We start from the raw sequence: 14,100 nt of genomic DNA, 5'->3' as shown, positions 1-14,100 counted from the left end.
CCTTTTAATAATTGGCTTCCAGGTGTTTCATATAAGATATCCAGGCCAGATTAAAGTAAATTCATGAAGAGTTTGTCAAAGAAAGCAAAGTTTCGGTAGTTATGACCTCGATGTGTTAAAATCCTTTTTGGTAAAAACAAAAGATCAACTTCACAAGATTCTCATTTAATGTTAAATTAAAACTCGTAGTTTTACGTTTATCAGGACGCTCCCTTAAAAACATTTAGCTGTTAGTAGGGCCATCTGCAGTTGGCTGCTCAGAACTCGTTTGGTTCAGCCAGCTGACTGGCAGTGTCATCTCATTAAAGGGACTTAAGCCAGAGGAACTGGTTCTGACCCACAGACTGTCCAGCAGGCGGCGCTAGAGAAATCTTTCCTTGTTTTTATTTATCACACATTTAGAAAATGAACCACACTATACAAATGTCCACCGTTCAGTAATGGATCCGGCCTCCTGCCTGCGGCCGGCGCCGGTCCGATCCTCGCTCAGCGGCCCGGCTCGCCGTGCGGTCGCCGTGGTAGCATGCAGAACCTTTGGGTGCGGCGGCGGCGGCGCCCCTCAGACTAATTCATGAACGTTTGCACTATGCAGAGAAGGGTTTCATTCCTCTTACAGTCTGTTATTTACAACATGAGGGCGAGTCGATGGGACGGGCGAGCGAGTACACGGGGTTTCCCAGCCTCGACAGCAGGGGCGTTTCTTCCTTCATCGCAGCACAAACCCTCCTCTTCCTGTTGGTGCGGCCACATGGTTGGGCGGCTCCGCCCCTCAGATCCACACTTATTTACTCAGACATCAAATTAAAAAAAAAAAAAAAGGTTACAAATAAAAATCAAAGTGAGGGGAGTCGCCACGGCGATGAGATCAGGCCAGGTAGCTGTAGGTGTCCTTCTCTCCGTCCACTCGCTCCAGGTACTCCTTCTCTATCAGGATGTCGATGCATTTCTGGCCACAGGGGGGAGACAAAGCGCTCCGTCAGCAAACCAGGATTAAACCTCAGATTATTAATTCAGCAAAAACATCAGGATATTTATTCATTATATTTTTAAGTTTACAAAAATGTTTGTTGGTAAATAAAAATTCTGGTTCTGTTAGAAAACTACTACATTTTTATCCAATTAACTGATTAATCAAATTATTAATCCAGATGTTTGGGATTTTCCTTCAAGCTTTCTGAACTGGGTCCATTCGGGTCCATCAGAACCTTTAACAGGGTTAAAGGTTCTGATTTTTCAGATTCTGGTGCATGACCAGAACCCTTTCCCGGGTCAGAACCTGGGTCGGGTCGGGTCGGCGGTACCTTGATGACGGGAACTCTGGGTTTGAACCGGGACGACAGCTGGTTCAGAACTTCAGCCAGGAGCTGCTGGTGCTTCAGAACCTTCCTCATCTTCATGATCCTCACTATGGCGGCCTGCGGACAGGAAGCGTTTTATTGTGACGGGTCCGACCCGCGGCCCGGCAGGAAGTGAACCGGCGGGTCGGCTGACCTGGATCAGGAGCTTCCGGTCCTCCTCGATGTTCTTGTGGGTCGTCTCCTGCTCCTGCTTCTGCTCCGTCTTCATCGGCACGTTGATGTTCACCCTCAGCTTCTTGCTGCAGAGCAGAACCAGCAGAACCCGTCAGAACCGAGCAACCGGGCCGGAACGGCGCCGACCCAAAGGGAAGCTTCACTCACTTTTATTAAAACCGTCACCAGATTATTAGTTTACGAGACAAACAATCTGTGACGGATCGACTGAAACGCAGCAAAAACATCTAATCAGAGCCAGGAGGCGGGGCTTAGCGCTGACAATAATCCACATGTAGTCACTGCTAAATGCACTGATGGTGGAGCCACAGCTCAGTTACAGGAAAACTGATGATCTGCCACCATCAGTGGCTATGATAACTAGCTTAGCTTCCATGACAGGCTACGCTAACTGCAGTGTAGCAGAGGGTGGAGAGGTGATTGACAGCGATAAGCCCCGCCTCCAGGCTCTGATTGGCTGCTTCCAGTTAGCACTGGGAGAAGCAGATTATCCATCACGACATTCTGACAGTTTGAACAAATATGTAAACATATAAAAGTTAAACTGCAGCTTAGAACCTCGTTTCAAACTATAAACTTATAAAAATGACATCTGAACTTAAAACGTCTGTTTACATGAATAAATCCTGACTTAATAATTCCTAACAGATTTAAAGAATCAAACTGAGTTTATGTATTATTGAGTTAATATATTATATTCACAATTTTTTCTGCAAAGGTTGTTTATGAATATTTAGGCAGGAAATGTTTGTATTTTTACTGCATTTTAATGCACAGAAAAGCCAAACCAATGTCAAATAATAAACCGATAAATAACAGATAATAAACCGATAAATAACAGATAATAAACCGATAAATAACAGATAATAAACCGATAAATAACAGATAATAAACCGATAAATAACAGATAATAAACCGATAAATAACAGATAATAAGCCAATAAATAACAGATAATAAACCAATGATAAGTGAGACGGACTTCTTGTATCCCAGGAACAGCCTGATGACCGTGTCCGGTTTGAACTCCACCTCGTCCACGTTGGCGTTCTCGTCCTCCAGAACCTGCGGAGCACAGAGTTTGGACCTGAGACCAGAACCGGCCCGGTTTGTTCCATGTGCAGCCGGTTGTGTTTGGCGCCCTCGTGTGGCCGCGCTCGGTCCTGCAGACGGCTCGGCTCGGCTCGACTCACCAGCAGCTTGGACTTCAACAGGATCTGTAGAACCTGAACCAGGATGTCCTGAAAGCACAGAACCCGGTGGGTCAGAACCAGAACCAGAACCAGACGTGAGCTGCGGGTCTCCAGAGCCTGCTTACGGTTTTGATCTGCGTGCTGTCGGTCAGCTGCTGCACCGTGTAGCTGTCCTCCGTGTTGTACTGCAGCAGGATGGCCATCTGGAAGGTGGAGGCCTGCAGGGTGTACCTACGACCAGAACCAGAACCGGGTCAGACCGGGCCAAACGGGATTCAACTCTTAGTTTCATGATTTCATCAGGTTTCACATTATTATTATTAATTTATTGTTTTTATTATGAGTTTTGCACTGAAATTAAAAAAATCTGTCATTTTTTACATTTTTACCAAGATTCAAAACCAACTTCTTAACATATATATAAATATATATTTATTACATTTTCTTCATCGTTTCGTGTGGAAATTCTTTCACATTTTCATGAAAATATGTTTTTATGCATTATAATTAAAAATAAACACGATGAGAATCATTGTTGTGAGATAAAATCCATCTGGACGGAGAGACGAGCTGCACCTGGGAGCTAAGGGGTTAAATTACCCAATAATGTTTGTTTACATGCAAAACAAATTTATTACATTTCATAGATTCATTTTACACATTTACAAGAGAAAAATTTACATTTTATCAAAAAATAAGTTTTGGGTGTAAAAATTAGTTTGTTTAAAATCAATAAATGTTTTTAATATTAAATCTGAAACATTATAAAGTCTCAGGTTTTAAAGATCATCTGAATGTTTTAACACCAAATTAACGACCAACATTTTGTTCTAGTAAAACGTAATGTATAAATGAGTTCATTGAATGAAAAACCATTACAATTAATAACTAGTTAACATTTTGTAGTTAGTTGAACTTGGATCAACTCGGCCTGGATCAGATTGGATGCTAATAAAAAAGCAGGTAGCGTCCGGTCCGGTCAGGCCCGGTCCGATCAGATCCGGTCCGATCAGGCCCGGTCCGGTCCGATCCGATCAGATCAGATCCGGTCCGATCCGATCAGATCAGATCCGGTCCGGTCAGGCCGGGTCCGATCCGATCAGATCCGATCCGGTCCGGTCAAGCCGGGTCCGATCCGGTCTGGTCCGATCCGGTCTGGTCCGATCCGGTCCGGTCAGGCCGGGTCCGATCCGATCCGATCCGGTCCGGTCAGATCAGATCCGGTCCGATCCGGTCCAGCCTACCTGTTCTTGAAGCAGTTGGTGACCAGCTCTCCTTTGGACAGGTGGTACAGCCAGGTGAGCTTCCTGCCGCTGTGCCTGCTGGCGTAAAACGCCGTGAAGCGCTGGTAGCTCCGCTCCAGCTGCAGACACACAAACGCCACACCGTTACCATGGAGATGAAGGCGCTAGGAGGAAGCGGAGGAGGGACTTCCTGTTTACCTCCGAGGGCAGAGCGAAGGTGCAGGACTGCTGGAACGGCCAGGACCCGGAGCTCAGCACCTGGATGCTGAAGTCCACTGAAACACAGGAGGCACAGGAAGCTGAGGTAACGGTACCGGGGTCACCGTGGTAACGGGCGGCGCGGCAGGCTTACGGTCCAGCGGCTCGGAGTTGCTGAGGTGCTTCTTGAACTGTTCGTTGAGGTCTTTGCTGACGCCGATGTCCTGGAACATTCGCTGCAGCTTGGACGTGTATTCAAAGCCGCACGCTTGCTGCACACACACACACACACACACACACACAGAGTGAGCTGGAGGCGGGTCTGGGGTCCGGTCCAGTCGGGTCGCCTCTCACCTTCAGTTTGGAGATCATGCTGGCCTCGGCGTCGTCGCTGGCGCTGTTCTGGTGCACCAGCCGCTTGGCCAGCATCTTGGCGTAAAACTTCTGGAAAACGTCTTTGTCCTCGATGTACTTGAACACAACCATCTGATGAAGAGGAGGAGGAAGAGGAAGAGGAGGAGGAGGAGGCGGGTCAGGACGGGTCAGAACCTCCATCTGGACGGAGGATCAGTCAAACTCACCACTTGGTTCAGCGTGTCCTCAAGCTCCGCCTCCTCCGGGTTCTTGGAGCTGAAAACAGGAAACAGTTTGAGCATCAGGTCACGACCTTTGACCTGGTTCGATACGACTTCAAAATAAAAGATTTTCCCCTCATTTTTCTCAAAAAGAACAGAAAATATTTTCAAAAAGTGGATTTTATTTCCATCTTTCCTTCTGTTAGTTGTAAAACTGAGTATGGAAGCTAATAAATGTCAATTTGCTCCATTTCAGTTATTGATAATCTGATGATTAAATATTTCCTTATTTCTAAAACTGATGCCAAAGTATAACTAAACTTTAGCCATTTTATTCCAATATTAAACTTTATTTTCACATTATTTTCACCTGATAATCAGTTCAAATAAAATCGTAGAATGTTCCTAACATTTTGTCATAAAGTTGAATCTGAGGTCAAAGTTTAAATAAATAGAAGCTCAAAAACAAGATGGCTGCCGTGACATCACTACGAACCACAGAAACCCAAAGAGGATTGGTGGAAAATTAAACCTTAAAAGAAACTAATTAATGGATAAATTGATCAATAACCCAGCCCAGTGTCTCTCACACACACACACACACACACACACACACACCCACACACACACACACACACACACACACACACACACACACACACACACACACACACACACACACACACACCTCTTCTTGAGCAGGGAGTCGCAGTATCGGGCCAGCAGCTCGGGGGACTTGCTGGAGGACTGGGCCATCCTGGTGACGGCGTTGTTGTTGATGAATCGGCCGCAGGCCTGCAGAGAGAGAGAGAGAGAGGTGTTACACACTAAACCTTCCCCCTCTGCCAACAGTCCCCCCGTCAGACTACAGTTCCTACTATCGGTTCCCCATGAATCTGAAACACGTTTCATCACTTCCTGCTTCTCTGGGTGGAAATTTCTCTTTCAAAATGGGAAAAACATTAAAGTGAGGAAACGACAACAAAACGACAGTAAAATCATTTTTCCCCAGCATCACTAACATAACCAGTGCAGTAATGAGCTGGGGCTTTGACTAGGCCGTACCTTGTCGAGCGCGGCCACGAAGCCGGCGTCGTTGTTGAAGGCGGACATGACCAGCGCGTTGTACTTCTTGTGGACGTCCAGCGTGGTTTGGACGTAGACTTTGGGGTCCTGAGGGACAGAAACAGGTCAGCGTGACGGAGGAGCTCAGAACCAGAACCGGGCCGGGCCTCCTTACGTTGAGCGCCGCCTCGCCACACTTCTCGATGGCGGCCAGGCCCTGGTTGTGGATGTGGGTCTCCAGCAGCTTCTTCAGCTCGCCCAGCCCGTCCGTGATCCGAGACACCAGGTTGTACATGCGGCCCAGATCTGGACACAGCAGCAGAACCCTTCAGAACCGGGTCGCCGCCCCGCCTGTCTGAGCAGAACCCGGGTTACCTTCGTTCTTGTCGGCGTCCAGCAGGTTCTGGAACTCGGTGTGGAAGATCTCCAGGTGCTTCTCGATCAGAACCTGCTCACACTTGCGGGCCAGCTCGTCCTGGGTCGACTCGTGCAGGTAGACCTGGACGCGGCGCTGCTCCTCCAGCAGCCGGGCCTCGGCCTGCGGGTCAGAGCCGGTCAGAACCGGGGCGGCGGGGCCGAGCCGGGCGGGGCAGCGGCGGCCGCTTACCTTCTTCATGTACTCGGTGACCGGGTTCTGCTGCAGGAACTCGGTGCTCTCGCGCGTGTAGAACCGCTCCGTGTCGGTCAGGAACTGGCACTCGAAGTATTCCTTGTAGACGGACAGCGTGGGCCCTTTGGCGAAGGCGTCCTCCTCGTTCAGGCCCAGCTCCACTGGATCAGAACCAGACCACACTTAAAGCTACAGTACGTCATTTTTATTTAAAAATATGGTTTTACATTCGTTTGTTATGAGGCAGATAATCTGAAAACAAACCAACCAATCAGAGACAGGAGGCGGGTCTAACTGCTGTCAATCAACCTCATGTACGCGCTGCTGAGACTACTGACATCGGAGAAACAACTCACTATTATCCGTCATCAGTGGCTATGCTAACTAGCCTTAGCATCCCGCTAGCTGCAGAGTAGCAGAAAGCAAGGTGCAGAGGATGATTGACAGCGCTAAGCCCCGCCTCCAGGCTCTGATTGGAGTTAGCCAGGCAGAAGGCAAAGCAGCTCCACTTTTTCCCAGGTTATTTGTTTTAAAAAATGTTTTAAATAAAAGTAACAAACTGCAGCAGCTTTTGCACATTTTCCACTTTTTAAATCGCTATATTGTGTTGACTGCAGTGTTTCTCAGCAGAAACATGTTTCCATTCCTCTGTTCTAGAAACTGCAACAAAAATAATTTCATCTTCAACATTTATACATTATTTTCCATTTTCAGTTTCTCCTTTCCTCAGATTTTAGGCGCCTGAAGCCAAAAACCTCAGAATCAGAACTTTGTCTGTTTTTCTTAAAGTTTAAAAATCTCTCATTCAAAAGGAGATTTCAAACTGAATCAAACTTTTTCTCCTCTAAATGTAAATCCTGCTGCGTTCCTGGAGCCATTTCTGCTACATAATATATAAATAATCAGCAGTAGACGCCACATTTCTTATCAAACTTCACAAATTAAGAGTTTTATTGCAAAGGTTGGATTATCCCGAGTCATCGCTGCTGAACCACAAACTTTATTAAATTAAAGTGAAACCAGCAGGAGCTGCAGCCTGATTGGTGGAGGAGGAACCTGAAGGCTTAACGAGGCCGCGGTGCGTTCAAGGACCTACCGTAGGACTGGACGACGCCGCTGATCAGCCGGGTGTTGATGGTCTCGCCGTTCCGCTCTCTCTCGATCAGCTTCAGGACTGCGTTGGTCACCTGCAGCGTGACGACCAGCAGGGTAAACACACACACACACACACACACACACACACACACACAGCTTCTCGCCCAGCAGCTGGGAGGGAACGTAAACTCACCTGCTTGTTTAGAGGTCGGAACAAACACTCCCTCCAGGTCACCAGCGCCAGCTGCAGGAAACACAGGGAATCTGTCAGATTCTCACATCTCAAACATGAATCTGATTAAATGTCTGGACATGTCAGCAGGAAGCAGCGCCGCGCCGACAGGAAGTGGTCCCACTCACAGAGTAGATCTCGTAGATGCCCTTCCGGCCCTCGTCACACTCCCGCCGGACCCAGTGGCGGTTCAGGTAGGCGCAGATCCCGTTCAGGACCTTGCTGGAGAAGCGGTAGTCCTCCCACTGCTGCGTGTAGAACTTCAGCACGCACTCGTCCATCAGGTCCTCGCCGTCCTGCGGACAGGGACAGGGTCAGGGGTCGCCACGGCAGGCAGGTGGGGCGTCCAGACGGGGACCGACCTTCAGCAGGCTGGTCAGGTAGTTCTTCAGGAACTCCTTGAGCCGCTTGTAGAGCTCCAGGCCGACGAACTGCGCCCCGCCTGGAGTGGTGGACTTCTTGGAGGGCTTGGCTGGAGGGACGGAGCCCCGGGCCTGGCTGGACTGGTGGACGCTGGTGCAGTAGTTATAGACGTGTCTGAAGGCGCCGCGTTAAGGAACCGGACTCACCGGACAAATACAGACCACCCAGAATAAAACCAGTCACATCAGGAGTCAGAGGTTCTGACTGCAGCAGCGAAACGCCTCAGAAAACAAGACAAAAGTAAAACCAGAGGGTTGTAGGAGTGACCGCTACATTGTATCGTTTCCTGAACCACTGAGGATCATCATTCAGCAGAAAACATGTTTTATAAAAACTCGCCTCAGAGTGAAACTTGTTAAAACCGACAGACTTTCTGGGTGAAACGAAAAGGATCCAGGAAATAAAACATCAGAGCGAATCATGTTCAAACTGGAGGTAAAAACTGTTCATGCTGGTAAATTTGATCTGTTTTACAGTTTCTGATGTCGCAGCAACTCAATCGTTTCTACAGGAGAAGAAAAATCTGATTCACAACAAACTAATTTGATCTTTTAAAGTCAAACTCGTTTATTTTAAAGGAATTAAATGTTTCCTGCCGCCTGCTTGTCAGTGGAAATTTATCAGGTTTGGGACTAAAAACAATCGATCTTAATAGTTTTAATGAGTTACTGTTTACTGCACTCAGCAATAAATAGTTTGTAAACTCAGTTTTCAGAACCCCTGAGTGTTGATTTGGACCCGGCTGAAGCTGGGCCGGCGCCGCTGGTACCCCCAGCTGTGAGGATACGTGTAGAGCTCCATGTAGCGCGACTTGGCCATGCTCTGCCGCGTGTAGACCTGCTGGATGCCCGCCCGCAGGTCGTCCCATATCTGGTCCAGGCCGATCTGTTTCAGTCCATGGGGGTTCTGGGTCCGGTTGGACGACATGCTGGCTCCCCTCGCCTCCTCTCTCCTCTCCCGACCCGGTCCTGCTCCCTCCTGGCTCCTCTCCGCGGCTGATTGGGTCCTGACTCGCTGCGCGCTCAGAGCCGGCTGTCCATCTGGCGGCTGCAGCGGAGCTTGGCGACGGGACGCAGTGCCGCTCTGCACGCCTGGGTGGCGCTGTCCTCCGCCTGGACCGGGCCTTCACCAGCTGACCTGGGAGGGAAGCAGGCGGATTTACTCTGCTGGTTCTGGATCAACACGGATTAGTCCACTTCCTCTCCCTCACGGCGAGCCGCTCTCACCTGCAGCCGGAACCGAACCGGACACCAGGTCCAAAAGATCGGACCGGCTCTGACCGGACCCATTTTAATTTAAAACTATGAAACTGGATCTGTTGAGGGAAACTAAATAAAACTCCAGAATAAAACTTTTCACATCACTTTAAAACCACGAGTCCAGATCAAACCAGACAGGAAACAGGAAGTGGCTCCGGTTCCTCAGCGAACAGAAACGCCTTCTGTTCTCATTTCAAACATCTATAAAAACTATTCATCGCATTAACTGTGAAACTACGTCTGTAACTGTTCCAACTGGTGAAAACAGGAAGAAGATGCATGAAATGTGTTCAGACCGATGTAAACGGAGCCGGTTGCCATGGTTCCCGACTCGTTTCCGGGTCTCTGTGTGTTTCTGCAGCTGGTCGGGATCACAGCTCACTTTACATTAAAATATAACAAAATGTTTTAAGTCGAAATGATTGAAAACTTTTATTTTGTTGGCCAGCAGAAGGGACAATAAAGTTTTGTTTGGATTGTTGGTAAATATAAAATCATAACATTTTCCTGATTTTTCTCTTGTTTGTCAGTTTTTGTCAATTTTCCTATAAAACCTGCAGGATCACCTGCAGCAGGTTAAACGTTTTCCTGCCGTTTGCTGCTAACAAGTTTAAAACTTCATCCTGCTGCATAAAAAGGAACAATATTAGATTTAAAGCATAAATTTAATCAGGAACCTGCAGCACAGGCTTCCTCTTTGATTCAGCTTTTATCCTCAGAATAATAAAAATAAAATCTGCATCATATTTGGTTCCTGAGTCCAGATGTGGCTCAGTAGATCAGCTGCATCATTCAGGCTGCAGCAACAAACCGTTGGGCTTTAACGGCTTCATGACAACAACCAGCCATATCAGTGATTATTGATGCTGATCACTGATTGGAAGGTCTCTCTCAGGTAAGCCCAGCGGTTCTGAACCAAAGTGTTGGATCCGGTTCTGGTTGCACCGCAGCATAAACTCCTCTGATGAAGCCTCCTGCAGGTGTTTAGACGCACCAATCAGTTCAGAGACGAGTCCGGCACCAGAAACAACAAAGTCCGGTTAAATGAGAGAGTAAGAAAGAACCAGTCAGTCAAAACTCAACCAACTGGAAATAAAGATAAACTGCGAACAAAACAAACGTTTTCCACTCAGGAAAACTTCCAAGCCGCCGACCAAACGTCCAATCAGCTCTAAATATTTACCAACGCCTGCAGGTTGTTTTCAGCAGAAATTACAGGTGAAACGAGACGAAGGGTCCGGATCCAAACTGGAGCCATTTCTACCCGAGTGAAGGAAACAGATGAGCGAGAGCAGCAGAGATTCAGAATAATCACAGCCGTCCGTCCGTCTGCTGGCAGGATGACCAACACGGCCATCAGAACCATCAGAACCATCAGAACCATCATAACCATCAGAACCATCAGAACCATCAGAACCATCAGAACCATCATAACCATCAGAACCATCAGAACCATCATAACCATCAGAACCATCAGAACCATCATAACCATCATAACCATCAGAACCATCAGAACCATCAGAACCATTATAACCATCATAACCATCAGAACCATCAGAACCATCAGAACCATCATAACCATCATAACCATCAGAACCATCATAACCATCAGAACCATCAGAACCATCATAACCATCAGAACCATCAGAACCATCAGAACCATCATAACCATCATAACCATCAGAACCATCAGAACCATCAGAACCATCAGAACCATCAGAACCATCATAACCATCAGAACCATCAGAACCATCAGAACCATCATAACCATCATAACCATCAGAACCATCATAACCATCAGAACCATCAGAACCATCAGAACCATCATAACCATCATAACCATCAGAACCATCAGAACCATCAGAACCATCAGAACCATCAGAACCATCATAACCATCAGAACCATCAGAACCATCAGAACCATCAGAACCATTATAACCATCAGAACCATCAGAACCATCAGAACCATCAGAACCATCATCCCACAGACTGGGAGCCTCCTGACATCATCAATGCTGCTCAGGTTTAAACATCTGTGGTTTGAAAAGTCATGATGAAAACCTGATTATTTCTCTTTGCCAGAAGAACCAAGTTTATCATTTAAGAGAAGAATTAACGACATTTACAGTTTCTCTACAATTGAGCCGAAATATGAACAAACATAAAACTTCCAGGTGACAAAATTCATGAACTTCGGTCTGAACGTACATCAGGGTTAGGGGTCAGGGGTCAGGGGTTAGGGGTCAGGGGTCAGGGTTTAGGGTAGGCAGGTGATTAAAGTTTAATTCAGTTTAGATGAACCTGGTTTTGGTGTCAAACTGCTGACTTTGTCCTGAAACGGTGAATATATTACTGTCTGGGTTCGTTCTGACAGGAGACGACTCCAAAATTATTTCTAATGATCCGTTAAAGAAATGTGGCAATATGAGAACAATCGATATTATTGATCAGCCGGAGGGTTCAGCTTTGATTACTGGACATAGTCTGTCGTTTCCAGAAGAGTCAACTGATCCATGCAGGGAAAACAGAAACGTTGTATAAATTAGCATCTAAATGTGAGATTTTATCATTTTCATACCCAATAAAGGCTAATAAACACTGGAGAGCTCCAGTCAGAGCATGAAGGGGTTAATTTACTGATCCGATTCTCCTGAAATATTTACATTTATAAAATATGTCAGAGTTTATAAAACTGGTCCAACGGACCTCGACTTGCCTGGTTTCAATCTGACAAAAACATCACCGATTTATACCAAGATTATTGGATTTTCTTTAAAAAATGATCCAAATCTATGAATTAAATTCAAGAATTTACCTGCAAAATTGTAATTTATCTGTTGCATAAAGAAAGTTTGTTTTCCTCTGAATACTAAATGAGCTTTTCCTGAATGTAGAACTAAATGTTAGCTGATGTCAACAGTAAAAAGCAAATGTTGAACTTTTATTACAATTGTATGACATGTTCTATCTTGGGACCTAAAAGTAAAAAGCATTTCTTTTCTTTTATCTCCCAAAACAATAAAATAATGTCTCAAAATCAATGTTATTTCGTAAAACCCATATAAAAATACTCCACATTGATATTTATGGCGTAATTTGGATGTTTGCTCTCCAGCGAGATATTAAATGTATGGAAACCATCATATCTATAAACAGGTCAGAAAGGATTTAATGCACAGAAAGTGAAGATAAAATAATGTTTAGTTAGTTAAAGATGCCTCAAAGGTTAAAAAAATCAAATAACTGATATTTATTATAATCACTAAAACAGAAAATATTATGCTAATTTTTCATAATAATTAGTTTATTTAAAAATTCTTGATTGAATGTAATTTGCTAAAAATAAACTAAAGTGCTGCAGCTGTCTTCATGTTTCACCATATCATCATTTAAAAGCTCAAATTAATTATTGTTTTAAGATAAAAGTATTAAAATCTGACACATTAAAACATCTTCAGTGACTCTAACTGGTCAAGTTTTTCAACACTTTACCAGTTAGATCAAATGGGAGAAAAACTTCAGCACCAGTTTATGTTCAAAAGCAGTTTTGAGATTTTAGGTTTTATCATAAATAAAGAAAAAAAAAAACTCCTGAGCAGTTTCTGGTGCCAACTGGCCTCCAGGATCATTTGGTTTTCTGTTGTTTTCCCAACCGGATCAGCAGGGATCCGTGGGGCAGAACCAGCCCAGAGGTTCGGGGAATATCTCGCCACATCTCCTGTCTGTCAGGTTTTGGATTTCAAGCTTTTCCAGGATCTCCAGGATCCTGAATGAGCGCCAGCGGGCCGATGGCTTCCCTTCAGGGTCTGGCTGTGTTAAAGTCGGGCTCCCCGACACGACGAGTGGCAGGAAATAAACTCTGGAGCGACACAGTTTATATTTAACCAGTTAAAAGTGGGGATTACGCTTTAATGGGGGTTCGGGTCGGAGTTTGACACAGCTACGCAACACCGCTGCTAAGTCTCATTAGCTGCTTCGTATTAGCCTGTTAGCTCGGCAGCCTAGCCGCAGGGTAGACGTGCTTTTAGACACGGAACATCGTGGGTTTCCACATATTACCCACTCAAATAAACATGGGTTTTCTGATATTTCTTTATATATGGACACTGTCTCCCCTGAGGTAGCAGCAGCGGTCAGGACAGACAGTACCTGGTGTAAAATGGCAGCCTTAGCGTCGATAATGAGTCAGGAAAACAGTTCGCTAACCGTTTAGCACTAGCCAGCTAGCTTTTAGCTAAACCCGTCAGAAAACAGCGAACCTAAACTCCCTTCTGGCCTTTAAAACATCTTCTTACCATGTTAGGATCGTCGCTGTGGCTGTGTAATCGCTGTAGAGAGGGTTTTCTGGCCGACAGAGTCGCTGTTCTCCTCTGTGTTCCTCTGTTCGGACTGAGCCTGTTCTCCGCTGCTGCTCCGCTTCGCACAAAGATCGGCTATGAGCCGCGCTGCGTTCAGGGGCCGTGGGAATTACTACTTACTGAAGAAAACTGAAAGAAAAACATTTAAAATCAGCAGCTTACAATCTTTACAATCAGGGAAGTTAAAATAACTTGTTTTGAGCAACAAATGCAACGTATTTGTGATCAAATATACGAAATTCGTTGCCATTTTTAGATAAACTACCATATTTTAAGGTTTAAATATAAAAATCCCACACACTTATACATGAAGACAAT

General features: G+C 45.8%; 1 protein-coding gene across 1 annotated transcript; it reads right to left on the bottom strand.

Moving 5' to 3' along the window:
* Nucleotides 1-362: 362 nt before the first annotated feature.
* On the bottom strand, nucleotides 363-13,876 carry LOC103457010 (cullin-1). Its single transcript, XM_008396915.3, has 22 exons — nucleotides 13,720-13,876; nucleotides 8,953-9,302; nucleotides 8,105-8,279; nucleotides 7,871-8,038; nucleotides 7,704-7,754; nucleotides 7,512-7,602; nucleotides 6,413-6,576; nucleotides 6,181-6,343; nucleotides 5,981-6,111; nucleotides 5,806-5,913; nucleotides 5,429-5,535; nucleotides 4,747-4,795; nucleotides 4,520-4,651; nucleotides 4,320-4,437; nucleotides 4,166-4,242; nucleotides 3,968-4,086; nucleotides 2,849-2,954; nucleotides 2,724-2,771; nucleotides 2,513-2,595; nucleotides 1,492-1,597; nucleotides 1,302-1,415; nucleotides 363-946 (listed from the first exon to the last, which is right to left on the bottom strand). The coding sequence occupies exons 2-22, from the start codon at nucleotides 9,090-9,092 to the stop codon at nucleotides 866-868; spliced, it is 2,331 nt and encodes a 776-aa protein (XP_008395137.1). The 5' UTR covers nucleotides 9,093-9,302; nucleotides 13,720-13,876; the 3' UTR covers nucleotides 363-865.
* Between the last annotated feature and the right edge of the window lie 224 nt (nucleotides 13,877-14,100).

Source organism: Poecilia reticulata, chromosome 20, assembly GCF_904066995.2.
Source record: "Poecilia reticulata chromosome 20, P_reticulata-male-v2, whole genome shotgun sequence".
NCBI lineage: Eukaryota > Metazoa > Chordata > Actinopteri > Cyprinodontiformes > Poeciliidae > Poecilia > Poecilia reticulata.
Note: the sequence above shows the minus strand (reverse complement) of the source record. Positions and strands in the feature narration are given on the sequence as shown.